We start from the raw sequence: 25,761 nt of genomic DNA on the forward strand, positions 1-25,761 counted from the left end.
AATACCTTACCAAACATAAATGTGTCCTTCAGATATTTGGAATAAATTACAGTTGTTTTTTCTGTCAGTAATGTACTGTATGTCTGACCTCTAGTGGTAAATACGTCATTTTTTTTTTACTGTAATTTGGGCACAAACACACCGTGTTTTAAAACGTAAATCTACTCATAATAATATTAATTATTATTAATTCATTAATAATATTAATTATATTAACAATTGTTCATTATTAACTATCGTATTTCCCCAATATTTTACATTGTCCCCTCCTCACAGTTTAAAAAAAATCCCATACGTTCGAATAATTTGCAATGCGAATCGATTCTAGAGAATCATTCCAAAGATCCGACTCAAAAGACTCGTGAATCAGGCACAGAGGCGTGGCGCTTTAAAACTCCTGTGTAATGATTGGTGTGCCAAACCAGAGACGCTTTTCTCTTTTCCGAAAAAAAGTTAGGAAAGGAAAGTATCTTGAGAAAACATGGCGGAGTAAAAGTGAGAAGTTTTGCGATGCTTCCTGATAAATCATAAACTCTCGTAACGCAGCCAGGAGATGTAACGTTAGCGCGATTACAGATATAAAGCTGTATAGATCTGACAGTGTATGAGGTATGAGTTACATTGATTTATTTGATTCATCTCTCTGTTTTTGTGCATGTACAGATTGCCAAAGGCGTTCACCACTAACGGGGATCAAACTACTCTTTAATATTGTCTTACAAAAAAACGCTATTCTTTTCTTATTGTTTAAGTCGTTATTATTGTCGTACAAACATTTCGGAATCTTGCCACTAGTCAACATTTATGTCTGTAATGTATAATAAAGACACGTCAGTATAAGGTGAGATATTTTGGAAGTGGGGCGATCATATGACAGTTAACAACTTTGTGTAAACAAAGTTGTGATTCATTCACTGCTACATTGTGTCAATCGTTGAATTTAAATGGATAAATGTCACGAGGCATTGTCATATTTCACCACAAAATAAAATACACGAAACTATATTTTAATTCCCCCATGGGAAATTACTGTAGTTCACTTTAGTGTTTACTAGTAAACGTCTGTAGTTCTATCTGTACTAAAATTCTTAAATAATTTTGTAAACTTTTCTGTAGTAAATAATAAAGTATAATACAGTGTTTACTAGTTTTTACTGTAGTTAATGCTACTGAATAATTTAATATACATTGTGTAGTAATTACTATAATATATAACATTAAACTACCATTTACAACAGTTTAACATGGTAAAAACTAAAGTATACTACGTAGTAAAAATTATTTTGTGAACTGTGACAGTTTAGCAGGTTGTGATTCTCAGTACTGCAATGCAAAGTAAATTAATTTTTACATTTTTATATTAATGGAGAAAAACTCGATGAACCGATGAAACTCACCTATGTCCAAAACACTTACTTTTCAGGAAGTGAAAAAAACACCGTATTTCAAAACCAGTTGCATGTAGCGTTGTCATACTTGGTACGGCATCTTTACATGTAACCATATTTTTGCCAGTGTAATAATATAATCCACATTTGACCAAAATTGAGTTTAAATGGACATACGTGCATATTTTACAGTAACGGTGGTCGATACGCGTTCTTCCGATCCAGTTGCATGTAGCGTTGTCATACTTGGTACGGCATCTTTACATGTAACCATATTTTTGCCAGTGTAATAATATAATCCACATTTGACCAAAATTGAGTTTAAATGGACATACGTGCATATTTTACAGTAACGGTGGTCGATACGCGTTCTTCCGATCATTAATTGGGCCGGGCGCCGCGTTGCATTCTGTGACGTGGCGGCCATGTTGATAGCCTCGCGAATGTAAACATAAGTCGAACGAGGAGAAGCAGCAGAGTTGGGAGAAATAAAAGAAAGAAAAAAAGATGTTAAAATCATAAAAAAGCATACTGTATACGGAAATGAACCTGGACATTCAATCCGTCGAAAAATCTCAAAATCGGCAAAATGGACATACGTGGTTTTCATCAGACAGCGACGATATAATGGTTATTCCTAGTCTATTAAAGTATAGTAGTTTTTATAATTCATACTTTTTATATTATAGTAAAAATAGTATAAAAGTACAGTGAAAAATACAGATTTTGAATTGCCTTTATTATATACTTCTGTCCTTTTAGTACTGTATTGTAGTAATGAAAATCTAATGATATCCGTTGTTAAAGGTTAACTGTGTAGATTTTTAGCGCCATCTAGCAGTGAGATTGTGAATTGCAACCAACCGCTCAGTCCACAGCTTACCCCTCCCTTTCGAAACGCATAAGGGCTCGTTATAGCTGTGCGTAGGTCCTACGGCGTAGCTGCGGCTGCACAGGTTCCGCGTCGGTTTTCATTTATACTTGTGCCTTGTTGTCCGCGTCGACGTGCAAACACACGCGCAGACTGCTGGTAGGCAGTATCCACGCGTGTAACCACAGTAGCAGCCTATGAAATACCTATGACACAGGTTTTTTTAACCTGACGGGAGGGGTTCTGGTGGACCAATCGCAGCGCTTGCGGTCCGCGTAGAACTGATGCACTGTTAAAAATGTTGCGATGTGCACGTCAGGCTACACAGAGCTACACACAGGCTACGGATAGCCTACACCGTAGCTACGGCGTATAAATTACGCACGACTACAAATCGGGCTATAGTGAAGCTACGGTAGCTGCCACAGGACAAACGCATCATCGCCTGAGACAACGAAGTGACAGAAATGCGCTCTATAGACAGTTTCAGCAGTAACAACATAAACAAGCGGCTTTCGTGGAAAACACGTAACTTCCGGTAAACTCCGCTAAGAATAAATAACAACAAAGTTCGTTTTTATGTAGTTTATTTATATAACAAGCTAAATAAACAACACGTTGATTACTCAGGAAACCAAAACATTTGTTATTTTCGACGAGGTATTTGTTCAAGAGTTTAGTTTAGCAACTAGCCAGACCATTAAGCAAACAGAAATCGGAAGTAAAGTTCCGACCAGACGGGTAATCACGTCACCGCATGTGCGTCCGATGAAACCATCTATCTATGGCAGTCTGTCCATTTAGGGCTACTGTAGAAACATGACGGCGACTTCCATGTAAGGAGATTCGCAGTGGATGTAAATATAAACGAGTAATAAAAACAAAACAGTTCATTATGTAAGGTCTTTATACATCACTGATAATATAGTTATTTATATTTTATTGTATTTCTCTCAAGAGAACCTTCTAAAGTTACACAATGCACCTTTAAGAATGAAAACCTCAGGAAGCAATATATTAATGAAGTAGGAATTTGTTTAATGGACTTGAAAATAATGCCATAATAAAATCATGACAACAGTCATTTACTTTATGAAAGGCAGAATTTCTTTTTATTTGAAGAAAAACTATGAACGTTTTCTTCTCCCAAAGCGAATACTTGTCTCATTACAAGCACTTTTCCAAAGTTCCCTGTGTTCAGAAACCTCCATTGGGATTTTATGAGGAACACCTGGATAAGATCCGGCCAACAGACTGCACACAGCAGCCCTTGTGTCTACACTGCCAGTTAATAAACAATTTAATGAATCAGTTATTTAAAGAGCACAAGGGCCTGTGTTTTATTCTTATAATCCAGGCTATTACTGTACACAACGCTGCTTTCAACCATCCAGACTATTTCATTACGTGACTCAGTGTTATTATGAAACTATTGGAGAGTAAAAAAAACTTTAGTATGCAAATATAGATGTTGAATATTCCCAGTTTGCTTCTGTATTGTGTCGAGATATTTAGAAAGCAAAATCACATGCTTGGCTTTAGTGAACTTCTGAATAGTTATATGGCTTTTGCTTGATGGTGCTTGATAAAGCACGCAGAACTGGATATAGACCCATTAGAAAAACTGTGTTATGGCCAAATGTGATCAAATGTGTTTATAAATCATATCAAACAAACTTGCTGTTGATATTTTTTGGATGTCACCTGCAAAGAGCATGCATGTCTTTTCCTGAGTATTATAATTTTGACAATTGGTTGTGTTTTTATACATGAACAATGCCTTTAGAAGTCTGTTCAATACAGGGAATTCCTGAAAAACAAACAAGTGTGAGCTCTGTCTGGTATTTCTTAAAGGATTAGTCTTTAATTTTCTTAAAAAAAAATCCAGATAATTCACTCACCACCATGTCATCCAAAATGTTAATGTCTTCCTTTGTTCAGTCGAGAAGAAATTAAAAGGAAAACATTCCTGGATTTTTCTCATTTTAATGGACTTTAATGGACCCCAACACTTAATAGTTTTAATACAGTTTAAAATTGCAGTTTCAACGGACTCTAAACGATCTCAAACGAGGCGTAAGGGTCTTATCTAGCGAAACGATTATCATTTTGGCAATAAAAAGTAAAAATATGCACTTTTATACCACAACTTCTCATCTTCCTCCGGTCGTGTGACGCGCCAGCGCGACCTCACGTAATACATCATCACTAGGGGTGTGACGAGATCTCGTGCGACAAGATCTCGCAAGATTAAAAGTGTTTCGCGAGATTACATGTGTCTCGCGAGATTTCTTGTGGAGGTGCTGGCCGTTTCTCAAATAAAAGACTGCATCCTTCGGAGGTCGCATTTTTAAACTGCATTTTCTTCATCACTGTCTTATTAGGACTATTAACAATTATACTAATTATTTACATAATCGCAAATTGTTGTAATATGCTCACGACTTGCGAATGTAATGCTCAGTTAATGATCTGAAATAAACCTTGATGACGTATGCAGCCTGCATATGCGACCTCCGGAGGATGCAGCTTTCTGTTTGACCCTTTTACAGTGCATGCATTATATTTGTCTTTTACTGCGTTTGCTTTTTTGTTTAGGTTTCCAATAATGTTCGTTTGTGAACTCGTATGAAGTCTGAAACGCGTGTGTTTGTCTGTTGATCAGTGTCAGAAGTCTCAGCAGATTAAACCCTCACACAGAGTTTACATGATTTAATGTCTGCATGTTCTTTCTCAAAAAATTACAGTGTCTGTATCATTTCTAGTGTAAAGAAATGGACATATATTAAAATATTAATATGGATTTAAACATTGTTTGGCTAAAAAAAAAGTGTTTCTCTCCGTCTAAAGTGAAAGTGAAGATAGCGTTCGCGAGACGAGTCCACTATCGCCCCCTGCAGGCATTTGTTATAATACATACATAATGCTTTTTATTTATAGGGCACAAATGTAATGTGTTTGTTAATGTTGCTTAATGTAACTTGGTCTTAATACTTTATTTGAACCAATTATTATTGCATCTTCGTTATTATGTCATTTTAAATGCTACTGCTCACTTGGGTCTATTTTTATTACCCCAAAATAACAAATTACTTCATTATCCGTTAGCAAAATAATTGTTAGGGGCAGTCCTTGATTAGTTAAAACATTTAAAAATAACGTGATTTTAGTTTCTAATTCATTTATTTTATCATTGAGGGTTTCTTAAACAGTGTAAAAATATTGTCTCGTCTCGTTCTCGTGAACCCAATCTCGTGTTTCGTCTCGTCTCGTGGATTAAGTGTCTCGTCACACCCCTAGTCATCACGTCAAGAGGTCACGGATGTGCAAAACTACGCCCCAGTGTTTACAAGTGTGGAGAAAGAGGACCGTTCCAACGTTGTTGTATGTTGAATGATACTAATTAATGTCTTTGTGTCAGTTTATTGTTTATAATGGTCCACAAATGTGCGTTTCATATATGTAACACGTGACCTTTCCACGTCATTATGCAATTACGTGAGGTCGCGCTGGCGCGTTACACAGCTGGAGGAAGAAGAGAAGTTGTGCTTTAAAAATGCATATTTTTATGTTTCTTGCCAAAAATGACAATGGTTTCGCTAGGTAAGACCCTTATGCCTCGTTAGGGATCGTTTAAAGTCCTTTGAAATTTTAAACTGCATTAAAACTGTTAAGTGTTGGGGTCCATTAAAGTCCATTAAAATAAGAAAAAATCCTGGAATGTTTTCCTCAAAAAACATAATTTCTTCTCAACTAAACAAAAAAAGTCATCAACATTTTGGATGACATTGTGGTGAGTAAATTATCTGAAAAAAATGGACTAATGCTTTTAAAGTAGTTTTTGCTATTCCTTCACATACAACGAAAGCATTCAGTAATATCCTCCATTAAAAAGCCGAACGTTTTGATGTCCTCTAAATTTGAGTTATGAGATCCATTTTTTTTAAACAAAAAGTCTGTTTCTCACAAAAAGCTATCCCACACATTTTTAGATTTACGATTAAGAAATATTTTGCATCTATAAATATAGAGCAAGAGTTGTTCATTTCTTTCCTCATAGATCAGTCTGATGTGTCACATGCCTTTAAATGAAACTTGGTTCAATGGAAAACATTCGTCAAAATTGCTAGTTTCAGTCTTAATTTGTATTTACCAGACATTAGTTTTCCTCATACCTTGACATTATCAAACACATTTCTGTGTTAAACTGAAAATACAATATTAACTTTCTGTGTCTTTGATAAAAGGATGGATAAGATAAGGATGGATAAGTTGCATAAGAAAGTCAGAAGACTACGTTTGAATAAATTTGTTTTGTGTGTGTGCGTGCATGTGTGTGGTAGAGACCGGCTCATGTTTCTTACAGATATTTTTTACTCCTGCCGCCTGTCAGATGCTGAGTGTTTCCAACACGGTTAATACGATCATCCGCACTGTTTCATGTTTGTCAATACGATTACCAACTTCATTCGAGTACCAACTCTCTGTAGACTTTACTGCTGTATTTTGTTTTAAACGTGGATTCCTACTATGCGTTTAAATGGATATGATCGCAAAAGATGAGGAACAAAACTTCCATGTCCGTTCCAGGTAGGAGAGAAAACCTGTTTTGCTGTCCTGTACACAAAACGTTTTGTTTACATACTTTACCGTTGATCTTACCGTAATATTCATCTTGCGTTCTGCTGCCTGCTAACGCAACTCAACTGTTTTTAGTGCTTATGAAGTATTTTAAAACTACACATCTTGTTGTTTCAGCTAAAATAACTTAAAAAGCATGTCGCTTAGCAAAAGATTTGATCATTTGTCTATAGGCAGTTTGTTTTTCCATCAGATAAACTGGGTTGAAATGTAATACAGGACCTGCTGGTTGAGGCTGGAGAATATAAGGGCTCGGATTAGTTGTGAGATCTCCTCGTTGTAAATTTTTAATAGCCATGTTTAAATATTAAAATAAGAGGTCATCACTTGTTGGTACTGTTTTGTCTTCTGTATTTCTCAAGTTGTTTGAAGGGTTTTTCCACTTTTATTGACGGGGATTGGCATAAATTGTTGATTCCAACCTGCATTACAGAAAGACTTAAACAAGGATCTAAAGAAATAAAAGTTTGCGTGATTATTCAGTCTCTTCCATGTAGTTCACACCCATATGATTTTCTTCTGTGGAACAAAGCAGGGCGTTTAGTATAATGTTAATACTTCTGTTTATCGTAAAACAAAAATCTGCAGTGAATGAGCTGTCGTGCTTTAAAGTAGACAAAAAATCTAACAAAGCAGTCCGTACAACATTTGTGTTTTATTGAGGATCTCTATAGCCATTTGTGAGAGAAACAAACTTAAATTTTAGTCTTTTAAAATGTTTAAATGCTTGCATTCGCAGTTAAGCTATATATTTGTAGTGTGTGTATTGCCTGGGAATCGAACATATAATCTTTGCGCTAGCTACTGGAACATGAGCTAAATGTTAAAAATAAGCAAAATATGAGCAACATACACTTAAAAAAAGTTGGATAAATATTGGACTGAACCCCCTCTGTTGGTTATAAACAAACCTATGCTGGGTTATTGGTGTACAACCATGGGTTGATGTTTAAAAAACTATATTTAAAAATAGATGGACGACTTTCATAGTAAATAAAAAAAATGAAGTGAAGTCAAAATATTTCAAAAATGACCCCTGACTTCTTGCGCCAAAAAACATAATTTAAAGCAACATGAGGAGTAGTGATCATGAGGTGGAGCTATCAAGCCCCGCCCATTTTCCCATTTAAAGGGCACCTATTTCATTGCTAAAACCGTTATTTTGTGTCTTTGGTATAACACAATAGGGCTGTAACGATTTATCGAGCAAATGCGTGTTTTCTCAATGAATGAATTTGAATGAATTACGGTGAAACGCCACCACATCCAAAAGCCAGAGGGCGCTCTCGTGCAGAAACTCCAATTGTGCCACAGAAGAAGTTTAGCGTTACGGATGCTTTTCCAGGAAATGTCTAAAAGGATATTTATTCTGATAGTTTCAGGTATTTTCATGATAATAAAGAATATTTTGAATGATTTTATTTAACTAGTGTTGCTTTTTTAAATGCACGTTATAAACAACTCTGACTCATAATGATTTTAGATTGATAAGGACTTCTTACTGACCAAAACGGCATAGTACACGTACAAGCTGCGAATGAAACACAGAATCACAGCCTTGCGATGCAGAATCGATTTTAAACAAGTCTTTTTAATGAGACACACGATTTATGGTTACAGCCCTATAACACAATGTGTTTGCGTGGTTTATGGTTAAAAACACATTATTTTCCAAACACTGTACATTTTTGTAGCTCCAGATATCCTGCCTTCCTCAAATGGTTTGATTTTATAAAACTCATCGATCTGAAAAGCGCTGATTGGCAAGCTGATCTGTGCGTTGTGATTGGCCTGAATACCTCTGATGTCAGCCGGAAATGTGACGCTCCTTACAATGTTTGAAAGATTCGCTGATGCAATGCAATGCTGACAGGAGTTAACTTACATGCTGTGAGTCAAAGTGGGCGGTATTATGATAATGTCGGTCTTGTTCGTGTTAACGGGCCCATGAAGTAAACTTTTGCCTACAATCATTGTGTTTGTTTTAGTCCAAGAAAAGAGATTTATTTTCGTCATTGTTTACTTTGGCGTTTGTACTTTTTGCATATCGTTAACATGTACTAATACACACTTATACACTAAAGGAAATGTAAAATCGTGAATCTGACAATAGTTGCTCTTTAACTCAAACACACAAATCAAGTTGTTGCACCCTGTTTTCATAGCATCTAATAACTAACTTAAACCAAACGTATTATATCAATGGCACTGGCATATTTTAAGATCTCTCAGATAAAATAATTTTATTTTAAGACAGCTCAGACATGCATCTTAGTCTTGGACTAGCCTTAAGCCTTCTTTGTAAAACCAGGGTTTAAACATCAACATGATAAACACGATAAGGTAACAGAAACTATCACTGAGATTTTTGATTTATAAATTTTTATTAGATTTTTTGTTAGGGCTCATTTCCCATTTGTTTACTTGGAAAGGGCAGGGTTTATAATCTATACTGTAGCCAACCACCAAGGGGCGATCAAAATGTTTTGGCTACACTTTTCAGGACGTGTGTGGCACGCGCACGTCTGGTTGAAACACCCAGAATTAGTGTTCAGCATAGGTTTATTTATAACCAACAGTTGGTTCAGTCCAATATTTACCTAACTGTAGATTAAAACAACCCAACGTTTTATGTCCTGCTGTTTTAGTGAGGATCAAAGAGCTGACGTCTCATGGGAAGTTTGAGTTACTGTAGTACATGCTTGATACAAGGATTTCTTCAAGGATAAAGAAATAAACACGTGAACGCTGTCAACCTTGTGCTTGAGGACACTGAGATCAAAGCGTAGGATTTAACCCTGTCTAATGGATTTTCCCAGCGTGGCCTTGCATGACTGTTTCTGTGGCTGAGGTTCACGAAGCACAAACGTTATTACAGAGTTACATTACAGATTTGGGGTTTGTTGCTGGTTAAAAATGGAAACATGGTTGGTGAAAACCAAACTTTCATGTACAGAAACTCTTATGGTTTTCGAGTACATTACATTACAATAATCTCTCTGATGGTTCGACCATAATTGAAATTGACACCCGCCATCAGGTGTCCGTAGGTGACACGTACATGTTGCATGTGTTTCGGCTAAGCTTCAGGTTGACCCTGTGTGCATTTGCACCCTGCAAAACATTTTGGTTGCTAAAGCCTTGTTTGGTTAAGCTGCATAGCAAAGTGGAGGCTGGGGGGTGATCTTGGATTCGGGCTTCTTTTGAAAGTGGTCAATCAGTTGATCATGTGTCTTAACGTGAGGGAGTCAAAGCGATGGGTGTTAGGCTGTACCCCATGGAGAATTAAAGGACATATCCATCACGGTCGAGGTGCGAGGGTCATCCGGAAAATTGAAATGTCTGTCTCTAGACAGTGCTTTAGATGTCATAAAGATAAAAAGGAGAAGAGGTAAGATGTTGGAAATGCCAGGGTGTCATTGTGCTGTTGTTATATGTTTTTTTGTGTTACTATGCTGTTGCTAGGTGGTTGCTAGGTGCTAAGCCCAAGTCAAATAAGTTCATGCGGCCACTACAGTACTCTGGGGGTGAAATAAAGGTGAAGTGTTAGGGCTTGTAACAAAGTGTTATTTTATTTGTTAAAATAGTTACAACATTCTTATTTGTTGCAACAATGTTTTTTCTTTTTGTAGTAATGAAAGAGGGTAAATAGATTGGGTAAAGTAAAACATGAGAATGAAAGGGTGACATCAAAGAAACATTTAATTATACTTTTATTGAAAGCATGCCTTACAAATCCTAACAAGACATAATGCAATATAGCTTTGAACAATAAAACTCTTCCTCTTTTTCTAAGTTTAACAACATTGCACAAACAGATATTTTGTGGCTTGCATGTGTTTTTTATTTTAGTAATGTTGTGTAGCTCCGCCAAGGAATAAAGTTTTATTGTCTCAAATATGTCAGATATGACTTTAATGTGAAAGATGTCAAATACGACTTTGATTTTGTCACTTTATTAACTCAATAATTTACAGTCAGTCTCACACATATTCAGTATTCATTGCCGAAGTTCAGATTTGCTCTCCGAGTTGTTGTTTTTCCACTATATGACTCATTTTTGACATTACACCGCCTTTACTCATGAGCTCATCTGATCGTGTGTATGTGTACCTACTTATAACTGTATTTGGGGACATATTTGTATCCAGAAGTGAGCAAAACCTGAACAAAACCTCCCTTTGGGACGTTCTGATTTGTAAAAACGCAACAAAAAATATAGTAAATAAAGTTTGTCTTTTAAATTGTAAAAATTAATATTCAGTTTTCAGTTAGGATTAGGTTATAAACATCCTCTATAAAAACAACAGGAGTCTATGAAATATCCTCATTTAGATAAGTAAACTAGCATGTAGACTAGTATGTTGATTGTAGCTTATTCCTTTCAAAGTAAATCTGTTTGAAAGACTTTAGTCAGTTCTGCGGTCTCTTGGTTAAGCAATTTAAGATTCATTTTACATTTTTTTAACTTTTGTAAATGGCGTTTGATGTTGCTGTTATTTTCTTATTTTCTTTTCCCACTTGATCAACTTCATGCCATTTTTATACATCTTGTTACTTGAAAGAAACTATTTTCACCTCGTTTCCAGTATTTTTGTGTGTTTGTGTTAATTCTCACAGGAATATTCTGGGTTATTTTTAGCCTTATGTTTAAAGGTGCCATAGAATGTAAAACTGTATTTACCTATACCCTACTGAAAAATCCAGCACAAGCTGGTAGCTGGTTTTAGCTGGTTTTAGCTGGTTTAAGGTGGCAGTAGCCGGTCTAAGCTGGTCCTCCCAGCCTGGCAAAGCTGGTCAAGCTGGTGGATTAGCTGGTCTTCTAGCATGACCGACTAAGTCCAGCTAGACCAGCTTTAAAAGTGACCAAAACACAGCTAGACCAGCTTGCTACACCAGCAATAACAGTTAAAACCTAACTGGGAGACTAGCTAAAACCAGCTCACCAGCTTATGCTGGATTTTTCGGTAGGCATACATAAATAATAAGAGTTCTGTACATGGTAATGACATAATAATTAATTATGAGCCTCAAACGCGATTGTTTCCTCCTACTTACTGCTAACATTTAGGCTGAAGTTCTTCTATTGACGTTACAGTTACATTTTGCAGTCCATACTGAAAAAACCTGCAAAAAATACCACTAAGAAATGTCCATTAACAATTGATTATTCCTCAAAAGCTTGGATCTGATACAGAATAAAAAATAAAGTCTGTTTACACACACACAGAGCTACTGAAAGGAGCTGCTCTGAGAAACAGCCAATCAGAGCAGAGCTCAACATTTTTATTCATGACCCATATAAATAAGGTAAAAATAGATAGACAATTTCATTCCTAAGGGCAAATCCTAGGGTTGTAAATGGACATGAAAAATCCTCTCTGAATAATTTTGCACTTAATAAAGCCACATAGCCTACCTTCTGTGTAGATATTAGAGAACAATTTAACATATTATTTCAATGCATTCTTTGGCACCTTTAAAACTAGAGTAATATGAAGTAGTTCGCATTTACATTTTTGCATTTGGCAGATGCTTTTATCCGAAATGACTTGCAGGTTGCATTTAAGCTATATTACCAACATGTGGGTTCCCTGTAACCCAACAATAACCAGTGTTGGGGGTAACGCATTACAAGTAACGTGCATTACATAATAATATTACTTTTCTGAAGTAACGAGTAAAGTAACGCATTACTTTATAAATGTACACATTAATATTTGAGTTACTTTTATAAAAAGCAATGCAAGTCACTTTTTAAGTTTAATTAATTTGATATAAAAATGATTTAAATACTGAATTAAACTAAACATAGTCACATTATGCACTTTGTGTGTACACGCCTGTGTGATAACAGTTTAGGTCATAAACTGAGATGGCAAGACAGAGCTGACATTTTTGTGATGAAATATGCAATTTCTGAATGCAGAGCTGTTCAGTCATAAAAACACCTGCAAGGCCTGAAAGAGATCAAGCCTCAGCCAAAGCAAAAGTACCTAAAAAGTAACATAAGCATTACTTTCCATGAAAAATAACTAAGTAACGTAATTAGTTACTTTTTTGTGAGTAACTTAATATTGTAATGCGTTACTTTTAAAAGTAACTTTCCCCAACACTGACCATAACATTTGTGTTGCTAGTGCAATGCCTTACTAAACGCAGTGCGCTACAAAAATGCTGGGTTATTGTCAACCCAGCATTGTGTAAAAACGGGACAAACGTTTTTTTTTTATAAAACAACCCAGTATAGGATCAATTACAACCTAATGTTGTGATTGTCCATTTTTGACCCAGCGCTCAATTTTATAAGAATCCACATCTGATCGGCAATATTCGGCAGCAAATACCATTCATTCTAGGTCTCACTTGTAAAAGAGGTTACAACCTCAATGTGACTTTCCTAGTTAAATAAAGGTTATATTCAGTGTTTTATTTCTCTGTACCGCCCCCTGCAGGATGGAGGCTTCGTGTCTTGAATTGGCTCTGGAAGGTGAGCGCTTGTGTAAAGTTGGCGATTACAGCGCAGGTGTGTCCTTTTTTGAGTCGGCCATCCAGGTGGGCACAGAAGATCTGCAGATTTTGAGCGCCATCTACAGTCAACTGGGCAATGCCTACTTTCACCTGCACGATTACAACAAAGCACTCGAATATCACCGCCATGATCTCACCCTCACCAGGTCTGGATCTCACAGTTTGAACACTTGTCTCTATTAGATTTTATTTGTAGATTATTTATGTTATGATGTGGATTCTTCAGGACTATCGGAGATCAGCTGGGAGAGGCTAAAGCCAGCGGGAACCTCGGAAACACATTAAAGGTTCTGGGCCGCTATGATGAAGCAGCAGTTTGTTGCCAAAGACACCTGGACATTTCCAGGATGCTCCATGACAAGGTGAGAACGTGGAAGACATACTGCCAAACTTAATGTATGATCAAACATGTGCCTCACATTTCCATTTGTGTTTAGAAAATAATGACATGAGGGTGAGTAAGTGATGGCAAAACCTTTAAATTATGCTTGAATAATTCACAACCTCCTAAACTATTTATGCTTGTTCCTTAAACATGTATTTGAAATGACAGTCACACTGCTGTATGTTATCTGTATGTCTGTGTGCCTGTGCGTGTGGTTTTGGTAGGTGGGGCAGGCTCGAGCCCTGTATAATTATGGGAACGTGTACCACGCCAAAGGAAAGAACATATGCTGGAGTGGTATGGACCCTGGAGATTTTCCGGAGGAGGCGCGTATTGCTCTAAAGAAAGCGACTGAGTATTACGAGTGAGTATGTGTTGAGGAAGACAACGCAAGCCAACATTTTATAATTCCTTGATTTTAAAGGCATAGTTCACCCAAAACAAATGTTGTAATCATTGAGTTCCTTCTATGTTGTTCACAACTCTTATGACTCATGAAGAAATAGCAACATTAAATTTACATTTATGAATTTGCCAGATCCAAAGCGACCAACATTGCATTCAATCTATATTATTAGTAACTAATTAGTTAATATTGTAATGCATTACTTTTAAAAGTAACTTTCCCCAAAAATGATGGTGGACAGGGTACGACTTGCTGAGGGTGAAAACTATGGTAATGCAGGACTGTCAGTCAGGCTTTATCAGTGTGACATCACATAAACAAGAAAATCAAAACCGCATGTCTAATGAGACTGCTTTGATTTTAATCGCTATTAAAAAGGAGTGGGTGGATTTTTTCATTGTAGGGTGGTTATGCAACATTTTGCATAATAGGTGCTCTTTAAGCATTGTTTGATCCCTTCATCTTCTTTGTCCTCTACCTGTTGGTGTAAAGAGCGAATCTGGTCATTGTGAAGGAGTTATGTGACCGAGCGGCACAGGGCAGGACCTATGGCAACCTTGGCAACTCGCACTATTTGCTGGGAAATTTCCAAGATGCTGTTCTTGCCCATGAGCAGGTATTCATACTACGTTACGTCAACACAATTATTGGACTAAAGAATACAGTAAATAATTGTATTTGTGTACAATAACAAAAAACATACACCTTAGAATACATACAACAGTATAGATACTCTATAAAGAACTGGGTTGTTTTAACCCATGCTTGGGTAAAATATGGAAAACCAAAACTGTTAACCCACTAGTTGGGTAAGGTTTTTCTATATTTTACCCAACTATGGGTTATAAAAAATGTACCATTATGATATACAATGCTAAACAAATTTATTTGACCATACCACAGCTGCCCTAAACTAACAGTATTGGTGATTACAAAAATCATTTCTTTATGTTTGCGTAGTGTGTTAGTTTTTGTTAAGAAAATCAGAAAAAAATAGTAAAGGGCTTTATTATTTTTTATTTAGATGACCGATTAGTTATTATTACTTGCAGTCCTTGATAAAAAAAACACGTTTTGATGGTTAAATGTTACTCTTAAGTTTTCTCAGTGAGAAATGAATTAAATGTGCCGTATCAAGTTGTGTATAAAACGCAAATTCAATTTGACATTCATTATTCCTGTTAAAAAATGATAAAACGTTGAGAACTCTGTATATATTATATTTTTATTCAATGTTGTGAGTACCTTTTTAAAAGCATTGAAAATGGTAGTTAAACTATTAAATAACTAACAATGACTATACATTATTAGTTACATTATAACACTATTCATGATAAACATAAGCACAAAGGCTTATGATTCATGTATTACCTTTAATAATTAGGGCTGTCAAATATTAATCACGAATAATCGGATACAAAATAAAAGTTTGTGTTTGCACAATATATTTGTGTATTGTGTGTAATTATTATGTATATATATATATGTATAAATCTAAGAATTTTATAATAAATAAATAAATTATATATATATGCACACATATATTATAACAAACAAGCTTTTATTTTGTATGCGATTAGTCGCGATTAATCATTGACAGCCCTATAAAAAAATTAAATGTATGCTTTTTTTACAGCGTCTCCTTATTGCAAAAGAGTTTGGCGACAGGTCTGCGGAGAGGCGAGCGTACTGTAACCTTGGAAATGCTTACATTTTCCTCGGGCAGTTTGAGGTCGCAGCTGAACATTACAAGTTAGTTGAACATTTTATTGGTACAGTTTTATTTATTTTTTTAGACGTGACAGATAATCAAGAAAGGAAATGTTGAATTGTTAAAATGATCTGCTATACTGTGAGCTGGATTCGAACTTGCGGCTCACGTTAATGACTTAATGAGTTAACTACCAGGCCGCAGCTCCATATGGCACCAATTTATATATTATGGTTGAAGTTTAAATAAGAAGTGATTTTGTCTGCTAAGATGTACTTTTATTTGAAACAGATGAATGACTTTCATGAAAGATCCGAAATAAAAAAGGGTGAATAATTTCTATATGATTTCTCAAATTTCTTGCATTATATTGAGGAAATTAAATTTAGTGAAAAAGATCTGAGGATAGAGCTACACTTCTGAAACTATTCATTTGATTTCTGTGTCCAAATGTAATACCATGGTAATACCATAGTACTTCTTGTTAACTGTTTTGAGTTCAGAATGAGCTGATTTTTGCGTTGTCTGTGTTGCAGGCGCACATTGCAGTTGGCCCGGCAGCTGAAGGATCGGGCTGTTGAAGCACAGGCCTGTTACAGTCTGGGAAACACTTACACTTTACTACAGGACTTTGAGAGAGCTATAGACTATCATCTCAAACATCTCACCATAGCTCAAGATTTAAAAGACAGGTACATACACACAAGTTGAAAATAAACCAAACATTACTTGGCAGTTTTCATGAGGTCTTGCTGTTGGATGTGTGTAGGATTGGAGAAGGCCGGGCTTGTTGGAGTCTAGGGAACGCCTACACCGCACTTGGAAACCACGAACAGGCCATGAGCTGTGCCCAGAAACATCTGGAGATCTCGAAAGAGGTGTGTCCATGTTCTCATGTGAAAGATAAGATGGGAAGATTTTTTCCTCTCGGCACAGGAAATGTTTTGATGCTCCTCTGTTTAGACCCCGGCGTGCAGGACCCATTCAGTTTGTTTATGTTAACTTGTGTATCACTTTCCTTAATGTTGTTGGTGTTTATGTGTATTTGTGCGGCTCAGATCGGTGACCGCAGCGGAGAGCTGACAGCCAGAATGAACGTATCGGATCTCCAGCTGGTTTTGGGTCTCAAACAAAATAATTCAAACATAAACAGCCCGACCTTCATAGAAAGGATACCGTCTGACAGCAGTCCACCTGGTAACCACACAAACAAACCCTTTAAATAAAATCATGAATCATGCATTTTAAATATTGAGAACGTCTTCACATGTCCTCAAGTTGTTTTCAACATGCTTCACTATGTTTGTCAGAACATGTACAAAAATGTGGTATAACCTAAAGCCAACACTGTATACATACATAACTTAGTATTTCCCACTTATTCCCAAAGACTTGAAAGTAATCGATTTGTATTTAAACAGTAAGTATTTTTATAGATTGCCTTTACAGTATTTTCTATATGTTTACAACACAGTTTTGTATTATTATTCAATAGATAAATGTAAATATTTGTACCAAAACAGATTTAGAACTTATGATATAAAAGTAAATAAGTTAAAAATAAATAAATAAAAATAAAATGAATACAAGTATACAAAATAATGTTTAAGATAAAACAATCATTTAAATGATGCATTAATTGAAAACAAAACATTAAGAAGGAAATCCAAAACATAACATATGGATACCACACTCAAAGGTATAATATATTGTCACTTTACTAATAGTATTAATATGCAACGGTATCTAAGAGAGGGGTTTAAATTACTTTTGACAATTACTTTCGTTGCCATATTAAAGGGGTCCTATTGTGCATTTTCACATTTTCATCTTTTAGTGTGTAATTTTGCTGTCTAAGCATACAAAGGTCTCCAAGTTAAAACTCAAAGTCCAATTCACTTAAAGGTGCAGTGTGTAAATTTTAGCGGCGTCTAGTGATGAGGTTGTGAATTGCAACCAACGGCTCAGTCCACTGCTCACCTCTTGCTTTTGAACCACATAGAGAAGCTACGGTAGCCACCACCGGACAAACAGGTCATCATTGGAGACAACTTAGTAAAAAAGTTTGTCTGTTAAGGGCTTCTGTAGAAACATAGCTGCACAAAATGGCGGCTTCCATGTAAGGGGACCCTCTGTGTATTAAGATAAAACGTCTCATTCTAAGGCAATAAACACATAATGGTTCAATACGAAAGGTCTTTATGCACCCCTGATAATTTAGTTTTGTATATTATTTTGCATGTCTGTCAAGAGATCCTTCTAAAAATTACACACTGCACCTTTAAAAAAATATATATATATATTTTCAAGAACTATGACGAATGGCTTATTGGGACTAGGTCAATGACGTGACGTTAATTATTTTGTGTCCGTATGGTTCAATTAAATGTAAAAAGATTAAATTTCAAAATAAATTTGCAGATTACTTGCTCTTTTTCTGAGGACAAAGTCTTAAATTTCTAGTTTTATTTCATTTTGAAATAATATTTAGGGGATAATTGCAAAAATGTCAGTTTGGTGTAACTGGTGTCAACTGGTGTGACTAGTATTTTTTATGAAAATATAAATATATTCATAAAACAATGTGTAATAAAATATAATCATCTAGTTTAGTGTAATATGATTTTTGTACATACATTTTTACATCATTTGTCAAAGATTACAAAAACGCATTAAAATTTACATTTAAAAATAATGAATTAATAGTTTACATTTAGAAATAACCAATAAAATGATATTTTAAAATGAATTTTTTTAATGATTACACATACATGCCATCAAAGTGGAAAATATATTTAATATTTCTCTTTTTTGCGTAATTGGCAGTTACACCATTTGACATTTTCAGGTTCATTCAGTCTTAACTTTCATAAAAATTGTGCAAATGTAATTTTTTATTGCATAAAATTAACACAAATACACTATGTGCATTGAAATATACTGGATGCATGCTTTTAAAACAAGTTTTTAAAAAGATTTTTGAATGTCTCATCTTGCCAAACCGTTTTTGTCACTGACTCGACTACAATGAAAATTAAGTTTTTTTTAAAGAGTAACTAAACCCCTGGTCAGAGCCTGACTCCACCCACTGCAATATTTGAAAAATGCAAGAAAAGTGGGCAGATCCCAACAGAGATAGGGGGGACGAACTAAGTGTGTGGTAAGATCGTAACAAGGGCGTGGTGAGCTTGAACCTGCTTACGTCACAAGCTATATCTTGGACCCAACATCCAATAGGAAAATTCAACTGCAGTAGCCACCGTTCAACCTGAAGAGGGCAGCAGTCAGACGTTTTTACACCATATATTGTAGTATTGAAACACTTTGGGCCCTATTTTAACGATCTGAAACGCAAGTGCGAAGCGCAACGCGCAAGTGAGTTTGTGGGCGGATCTTGGGCGCTGTTGCTATTTTCCCGGCGGGAGAAATAACTCTTGCGCCGGGCGCAAATCAATAAGGGGTTTGTCTGAAGTAGGTTCATTATTCATAGATGTGGTTGGGGCGTAACGTCAAATAAACCAATCAGAACGCTATCCAACATTCTCTTTAAACGCAAGGGCGCAAGTTCCATGGCGGGTTGCTATTATTATGACGGATTTACCAGGCGCACGCCAGGAGCGGTTTACAGCCGAGGAGACCCACGTTTTTGTAAGAGCAGTCAAAGACAGAGAAGTTATTTTGTATGGGGATGGGAGAAACCCGCCCAAATCAGCGTAGGTTAAACAGGCGTGAGAGGAAATAGCCACAGTCTCATCAGCTGGCATATCGTTGCGCCAAGCGCTACAATGATGTCAGGAGACGGGGGAATCCCAAGCTTGCCAGCATAAATCGTGCACGCCGTGTAACGGGAGGTGGATCTGCCTCTACACATGACCTGACGCCAGCAGAGGAGATCGCTGCGTCCACCCTCACCGCTGAAAGGGTTTGGGGGCTTTGAAATCGGACCCAAGAACTCTTACAAATCAAGTTCATATACATTAAGGTTTCTTGTGAAAACATTTTAATTATTGTTTACATAAAATAAACGTAATACAGCCACACAACAAACTTATGAAAATATTTTAATCGTTATTTGCATGATAATTTTTTAACGCAGCCACACAATAAATAAAAACTATCACCACAATGCTCACCACTATGATTCCCCTTATCTCGTGTATTAATATTTATTTGTGTAACAATTTATGATTTGCAAAAATAACTGTTGCATCTGTGTAGATTAGATAAGCAAAGTGTGTGCGCGTTGTGCACGCTATACATTATGGTCAAGCATGCGCCCTTAAAATAGCATAATGAACCACGCGCAACGCGCCACTGACTTTAAACTTTTTTTTTCTGGTCAGTGGCGCAATTGTTTTTTGAAACTGCAAAATAGCATCAGGGATGGTTTGCACCACAACACGCCTCATTTTTTGCGCTGAACCGCCCAGGGAGCGCAAGTTCATTCCCTAGTTTGCTGACGTGCGTCTGTGGAGGGAAAAACCAGCTGTGCGCCGGTGCAAAATACGAATGATACATGCGTCACTGACAAAGTCAATTGCGCTGGGTGCAAGATAGGGCCCCATATATCCAAATGTCAAAAAACTTTAAAATCAATGAACAGCACTAATAAAGCATCATTCTTACAGATCATTAACTAAAAAAGTTGGTTTAGGGTTTAGTTACTCTTTAACAACCAAGCATGAAATACTCTTTTAGTAGATGCAAAAAATAATCAAGACTTTTTATAAGGGCACTTTCATAGTGTACTTATATTCGCACACAACATTTTTTTAAGATAGTCTTAAGAACACCTAATATTACTCATGTGTACTATTTTGGGACACCTTGAATATTAACTAAAATGTGCTAAAAATGTATTTAGGTACCACTGGGAGTACTCATGGTGTCTCAAAATAGCACAATTAATTATACATAGATAATCTTAAAACCATATTAAGAAGTGCTTAAGGAGGATTTTTAAGATATTCAGTAAAAAAAATGTGTAAAAACTAAGTAGAGCCCTTTTAATACATTATGGAAGTGTACAAATTTTTCACATGGGATAAAAGGACCTAAAATTGTTAACAACCTTTAATTTTCATGAAAATGGCACTGGTCAAAAGATGTGAATAATGTTTAATTTTATTAAAAATATATTTAAAAAATTTTATGTGTATATATATATATGTATATATATGTATGAAGGATATGTGAAACATAACATTTCTTATTGCACATTTAAAATGCATGTTAACAGACATTATTATGTTGACTGACATGAGGAAGATTGTGTATAAAAACACTAACTGAATGAAATATTAAAGGAATACTTCACCCAAAAATGAAAACTCTGTCTCCAATTACTTACCCTTATTTTCTTACAAACCTGAATAAATGTATTTGTTCTGCTGGACACAAAAGTAGATATTTTGAGCAATGTTTGTAACCAAGCCTTTTTTTAAGCACCATTGACTTCCATAGTATTTTTTTCCTACTGTGGAAGTCAATGGTGCTCTTGCTTTCTGCTTGATTGATCTTTAGATATTAATTACAGACATGAATAAAGGTTTGTAACAACTTTAGGGTAAGTGCTTCTGTATAGCTCAGTGGTAGAGAATAGCGATAACAGCGCAAAAATGTCACGGGTTCGAACCCAGGGTCAGGGAGCACACATACTGATAAAATAATGCATTGTAAGTCACTTTGGATAAAGTGTCTGCTAAAACTGTAAATGTAAGAGAATTTTTGGGTAACTTATCCCTTTAACAGTAGACTCACGGTACCTCTGGTTCTGTAGATGAAAGATCCAGAGGCAGCAGAAGACTCAGTATGGAGAACATGGAACTGATGAAACTCAGCACTGACAAAAATATGGTGAGAGATTTAACACACAAAATATACTCAAATGCAGATACTTAAACTTCTTTCACTTTTTAATAATATTACAATTGTGCATTTCTGTGTACAGTCGGGTGAGGAGAATACATCCCCACAGCAGACCAAAACACCAAGTAAATCATCCATAGCCAAGACATCTTCCAAACTTTTCTTCATCAATCGCTTCAGTAAGAAGAAACACAAGCTGAATGGATCGAACCCCGATACGACAGCAGAAAACAACAGTGTTGACACACCATCACCCAACCTGGACACCCAGGTACAGGCATTAGCCAAAAATGTCAAATAATTTGCCAGAATAAATGACACATTTCTCCTTTAACATGCATTATTGGCCCTATATTATTTGCACTATATTGGTACTATCCACCCTAAAAACAACCATATTTCTTGCACCATGCTTTAATTTAGTTTCAACTTTGTGTGTTTATTGGCTAATTTTGGTTTCTTGTTTTTTTTAATGATGCTCTTCCACAGCATGCTCCAGACACACTGGGTGACGACAGCTTTTTTGACCTTCTAACCCGCTTTCAAGGCAGCCGTATGGATGACCAGAGGTGCACTTTAGATGCAAACCGTCCTCCTGACCCCTCCCCTCTCTGTGAAACCCCACCCATAGCCATGAGGAAATGTGAGTTAGCCCCTCCTCCTCGACTATACTGACATGTGCCACCTTACTGAAAGGTGTAAATAAGTTGTGTTTACATTGATTTGCAATGACAAAAGTTGTTTGGTTTTAGCTGTAGGTGATTTAAAGTTTAATGTTAAAAGTTTATGCAAATTAGAAGTGATGCTTTACATGCGACAACCAGAGCTGATCCTGGACTTCTGGGGGCCCTAAGCAACTTTGTGAGGGGGCCTTGTCAGCACATTCATAAAAAAAATTACTGTCTCTGCTTAAATGTAGCAATTAACAAAATGTTAACTAAAACACGTTGTATTATGTTAAAGGTGTACATTTTTGCCACATGTACATTACTGTGACACTCATCAGAATACTTCCTAAATAACTACAGTATAACATTGACACCTGTTTTCTGAAAAAAAAAACAATCAGTTACATTAGTACTTAGATTAAGGTCTACTGCCAAATACATTTTGTAGATTATCAGGGAAACAAATTGAAAATTATGAATAAAGTAAAACCAAAGGGTAAACATGTCAAAATACATCAATAATTCTCCAAATATGCTAACTTTAGATGTAATATGCATTGTTTTAAAAAGGTGTCACACAACATCATGCATGAATAAATGTGTTTATTTTTTTAACACGTATGAAAGATTTTGATTATTAATGTGTACAAGCATTTTTTTACATTAAAATTTATTGTAGTGATTTGGACTGCAGTCTTTGTTAAAAATCCATTACATGGGTAGTCAAGACTAAATAGGAATTTTAAACATTAATGTGTTCTTAATCTTTTTCCTACACCTTTATGACGCTTTTTGTCTTTCCTGCTCCGGACGGATAGCTTTAAATCATAACCGAATATCAAGACGCATGTTGATAGGCGCGTCAACCGCATGCGGAGCAGTTCAGACGACTGACAACTGGAATTAAAGTATCGTGAGATCAGACTTCTTGTTATCATTTTGAATGCACAATGATGTCACTCGTCAGCTGGTCTGTGTTGTGCTGCATGAATTAAAGAGCAAGGGGGCCCCCTAATGGTGCTGGGCCCTACGCAGCTTGCGTACCCTGCGTATAGGAAGGATCGGCTCTGGCGACAACCAATGCACTCTCCACCTCCCACTACATTTTAGATGCTCTCTTTTTATTAATTTAATAGCTGAGAACATTTGTTTAGCGTAAAGCCGAAAGAGTTTTGGACTAATACGTTTTAAGTAAGGAATAATTGTCGATGGGCCATTGAATTATAAGAAAATAATGCACTCCCAATGCTGGTATAAAAGGTAACACCGCGGGTGTGCAATATTTTCAAATAATTCAAAGAACCGGAGTCAATTATTTCTTTTATACCACAGTTACCACAGACATTACTCTGGTGCCTATTTTAAAGACATTTGACAAGTTAGGTGTGCGGTTATCAGTAATTAATGCATACACACGGAACATTTCTCAGCCAATCAGAATACAGCATTCAACAGACCCGTGGTATAAAGTGGGTATAACTACCTAGCGTGGCACTACATACATTCAAACTAAATATTAAAGATTTTTGCATTAAAATATCCAAACCCACTAGCACATTGTTAGGCTATGCATTTTTTTTCTCATAGGCACTTACAATCCACCATTTTAACTAGCGTAACATTCCGCCCCATTGCCACACCTGTCTGCATTATCCTCAGTTTCTGCTTTTACTATCTTAGACAGAAGTCATAGTTGTTTTTTATTTCATGCGGAAAGTATTGCAATAGCGATTTGATAGCAGGACTGTCATGTAGTGATGTCATATGCAGATCAATCTGCGCAGTGGCACATGCATGTAAAAATTAGGTTGTTGTAGCATATAGACGGTTTCAGCAGTAACAACATAAACAAGCGCATGTCGCGGTCCGCACGTATCTTCCGGTAAACTCCGCTAAGAATAAATAACAACAAAGTCCTTTAAACGTAGTTTATTTATATAACAAGCAAAAAAACAACACATAGATTACCTAGGAAACCAAAACATTTGTTATTTTCGACGAGGCATTTGTTCAAGAGATCAGTTTAGCAACTAGTCAGACCATTAAAAAAATGAAACCGGACGCACGTGATACACGTCTGGATCCGAACTTTACTTCCGATGAAACCGTCTATAGCACATCACTCTGTTGTTATGTTTATCAAGCCAGTCTGTTGGCTTATGTCATAACGTAACTTGATTTCATTACATAATCCATGAACATGTACTCCCGCTGGATGCATTTTCATTGGCAGTTAGGGTGAAGATGACAACTCCCATCATTCCTTCACAGTGTCATCAAGCTATGCCTTTACCTGCAAAAATGACATATTGTGCCTTTAACATGTCATATAAATTTACTCAGGTGTAAACTGAATTCAATAGGAGTTTTTTTGTGCCACAATGTGCTGTTTTTCTCTCGTTCAGCTACTTCCGAGTCCGCAGCGGATGCCTTGGCACAGCCCGGGCACTTACTAGATCTGCTGGCGAGTTCACAGAGTCGTCGGCTAGACGAACAGCGTGCCAGCGTGGACAGTCTGCCGGGTCTACGGCTGGACCAGCGACACAGTCAGGATGTCCTCAGCAAACTCATGGCCTCTGCAGATAACAAAGAACCAGAAGAAGACTTCTTTGAAATGCTAATAAAGTGCCAGGTTGGTAGCCCAGACACATGAGGTGACTCTTTGGGGTTGTGGGTTTCCCGTGTTTTTTGACGTTCCTTAAAACTCTGGTTTGTTACAGGGATCCAGGTTAGATGATCAGAGATGTGCTCCTCCACCTCCTCCATCCAGAGGCCCTACGGTCCCAGACGAAGACTTTTTCAGTCTTATTCTCCGTTCACAGGCCAAAAGAATTGATGAGCAGCGAGTCATCTTACCCGCAGACCAATCCTGACTTCTCTTAAGTTGAAGCTGGTATACCGAAGCACTATTAGACCAAATATGTTTTGGATCTTATGGTTTTATTTGTGAATCAATGCCTTTCAACACGTTGGAAATCGGACACTACGAGATGTTTCTCTTCCTGCTTAACATGAAGAATTTTTGGAGAAGGAGATGAATTCAGGAAGTTTACCATTTGAGTTTATTTGTAATATTGTCTTGGTTTTATCTCAAGATTTCCCATTTTGAACTGGATTTAAGGATTTCTTCTGAATCGGATCAAAACCGCCGTCTCTTCCTCAGGGATGTCATACAACGCACTGAAATGTGTTTCATTCACCTGGTTAACTGGACGTAATTTGGAGACAATCAGCTGATATTGGACAGTAGACTTGAAGTAATTTTATATATTTTAACACTAAACTCAGTATC

The 25,761-nt window shown here is 36.4% G+C and overlaps 1 protein-coding gene across 1 annotated transcript in view; it reads left to right on the forward strand.

Annotated features, from left to right (window-relative positions):
• Positions 1-467: 467 nt before the first annotated feature.
• gpsm2l (G protein signaling modulator 2, like) overlaps positions 468-25,761 on the forward strand; it is a 26,200-nt gene continuing 906 nt past the window's right edge. The window contains exons 1-14 of the mRNA XM_065285181.2: positions 468-609; positions 13,356-13,577; positions 13,658-13,793; positions 14,041-14,180; positions 14,715-14,838; positions 15,859-15,974; positions 16,470-16,625; positions 16,703-16,811; positions 16,992-17,130; positions 21,713-21,789; positions 21,884-22,072; positions 22,291-22,444; positions 24,875-25,101; positions 25,190-25,761. The exon at positions 25,190-25,761 is cut by the window's right edge and continues 906 nt beyond it. Of these exons, the coding sequence (XP_065141253.1) occupies positions 605-609; positions 13,356-13,577; positions 13,658-13,793; positions 14,041-14,180; positions 14,715-14,838; positions 15,859-15,974; positions 16,470-16,625; positions 16,703-16,811; positions 16,992-17,130; positions 21,713-21,789; positions 21,884-22,072; positions 22,291-22,444; positions 24,875-25,101; positions 25,190-25,342 (1,947 nt within the window). The 5' untranslated portion in view covers positions 468-604 and the 3' untranslated portion in view covers positions 25,343-25,761. The remainder of the gene's footprint in view (positions 610-13,355; positions 13,578-13,657; positions 13,794-14,040; positions 14,181-14,714; positions 14,839-15,858; positions 15,975-16,469; positions 16,626-16,702; positions 16,812-16,991; positions 17,131-21,712; positions 21,790-21,883; positions 22,073-22,290; positions 22,445-24,874; positions 25,102-25,189) is intronic.

The sequence above is a fragment of the Paramisgurnus dabryanus genome, chromosome 21, assembly GCF_030506205.2.
Source record: "Paramisgurnus dabryanus chromosome 21, PD_genome_1.1, whole genome shotgun sequence".
Taxonomy (NCBI): Eukaryota; Metazoa; Chordata; class Actinopteri; order Cypriniformes; family Cobitidae; genus Paramisgurnus; species Paramisgurnus dabryanus.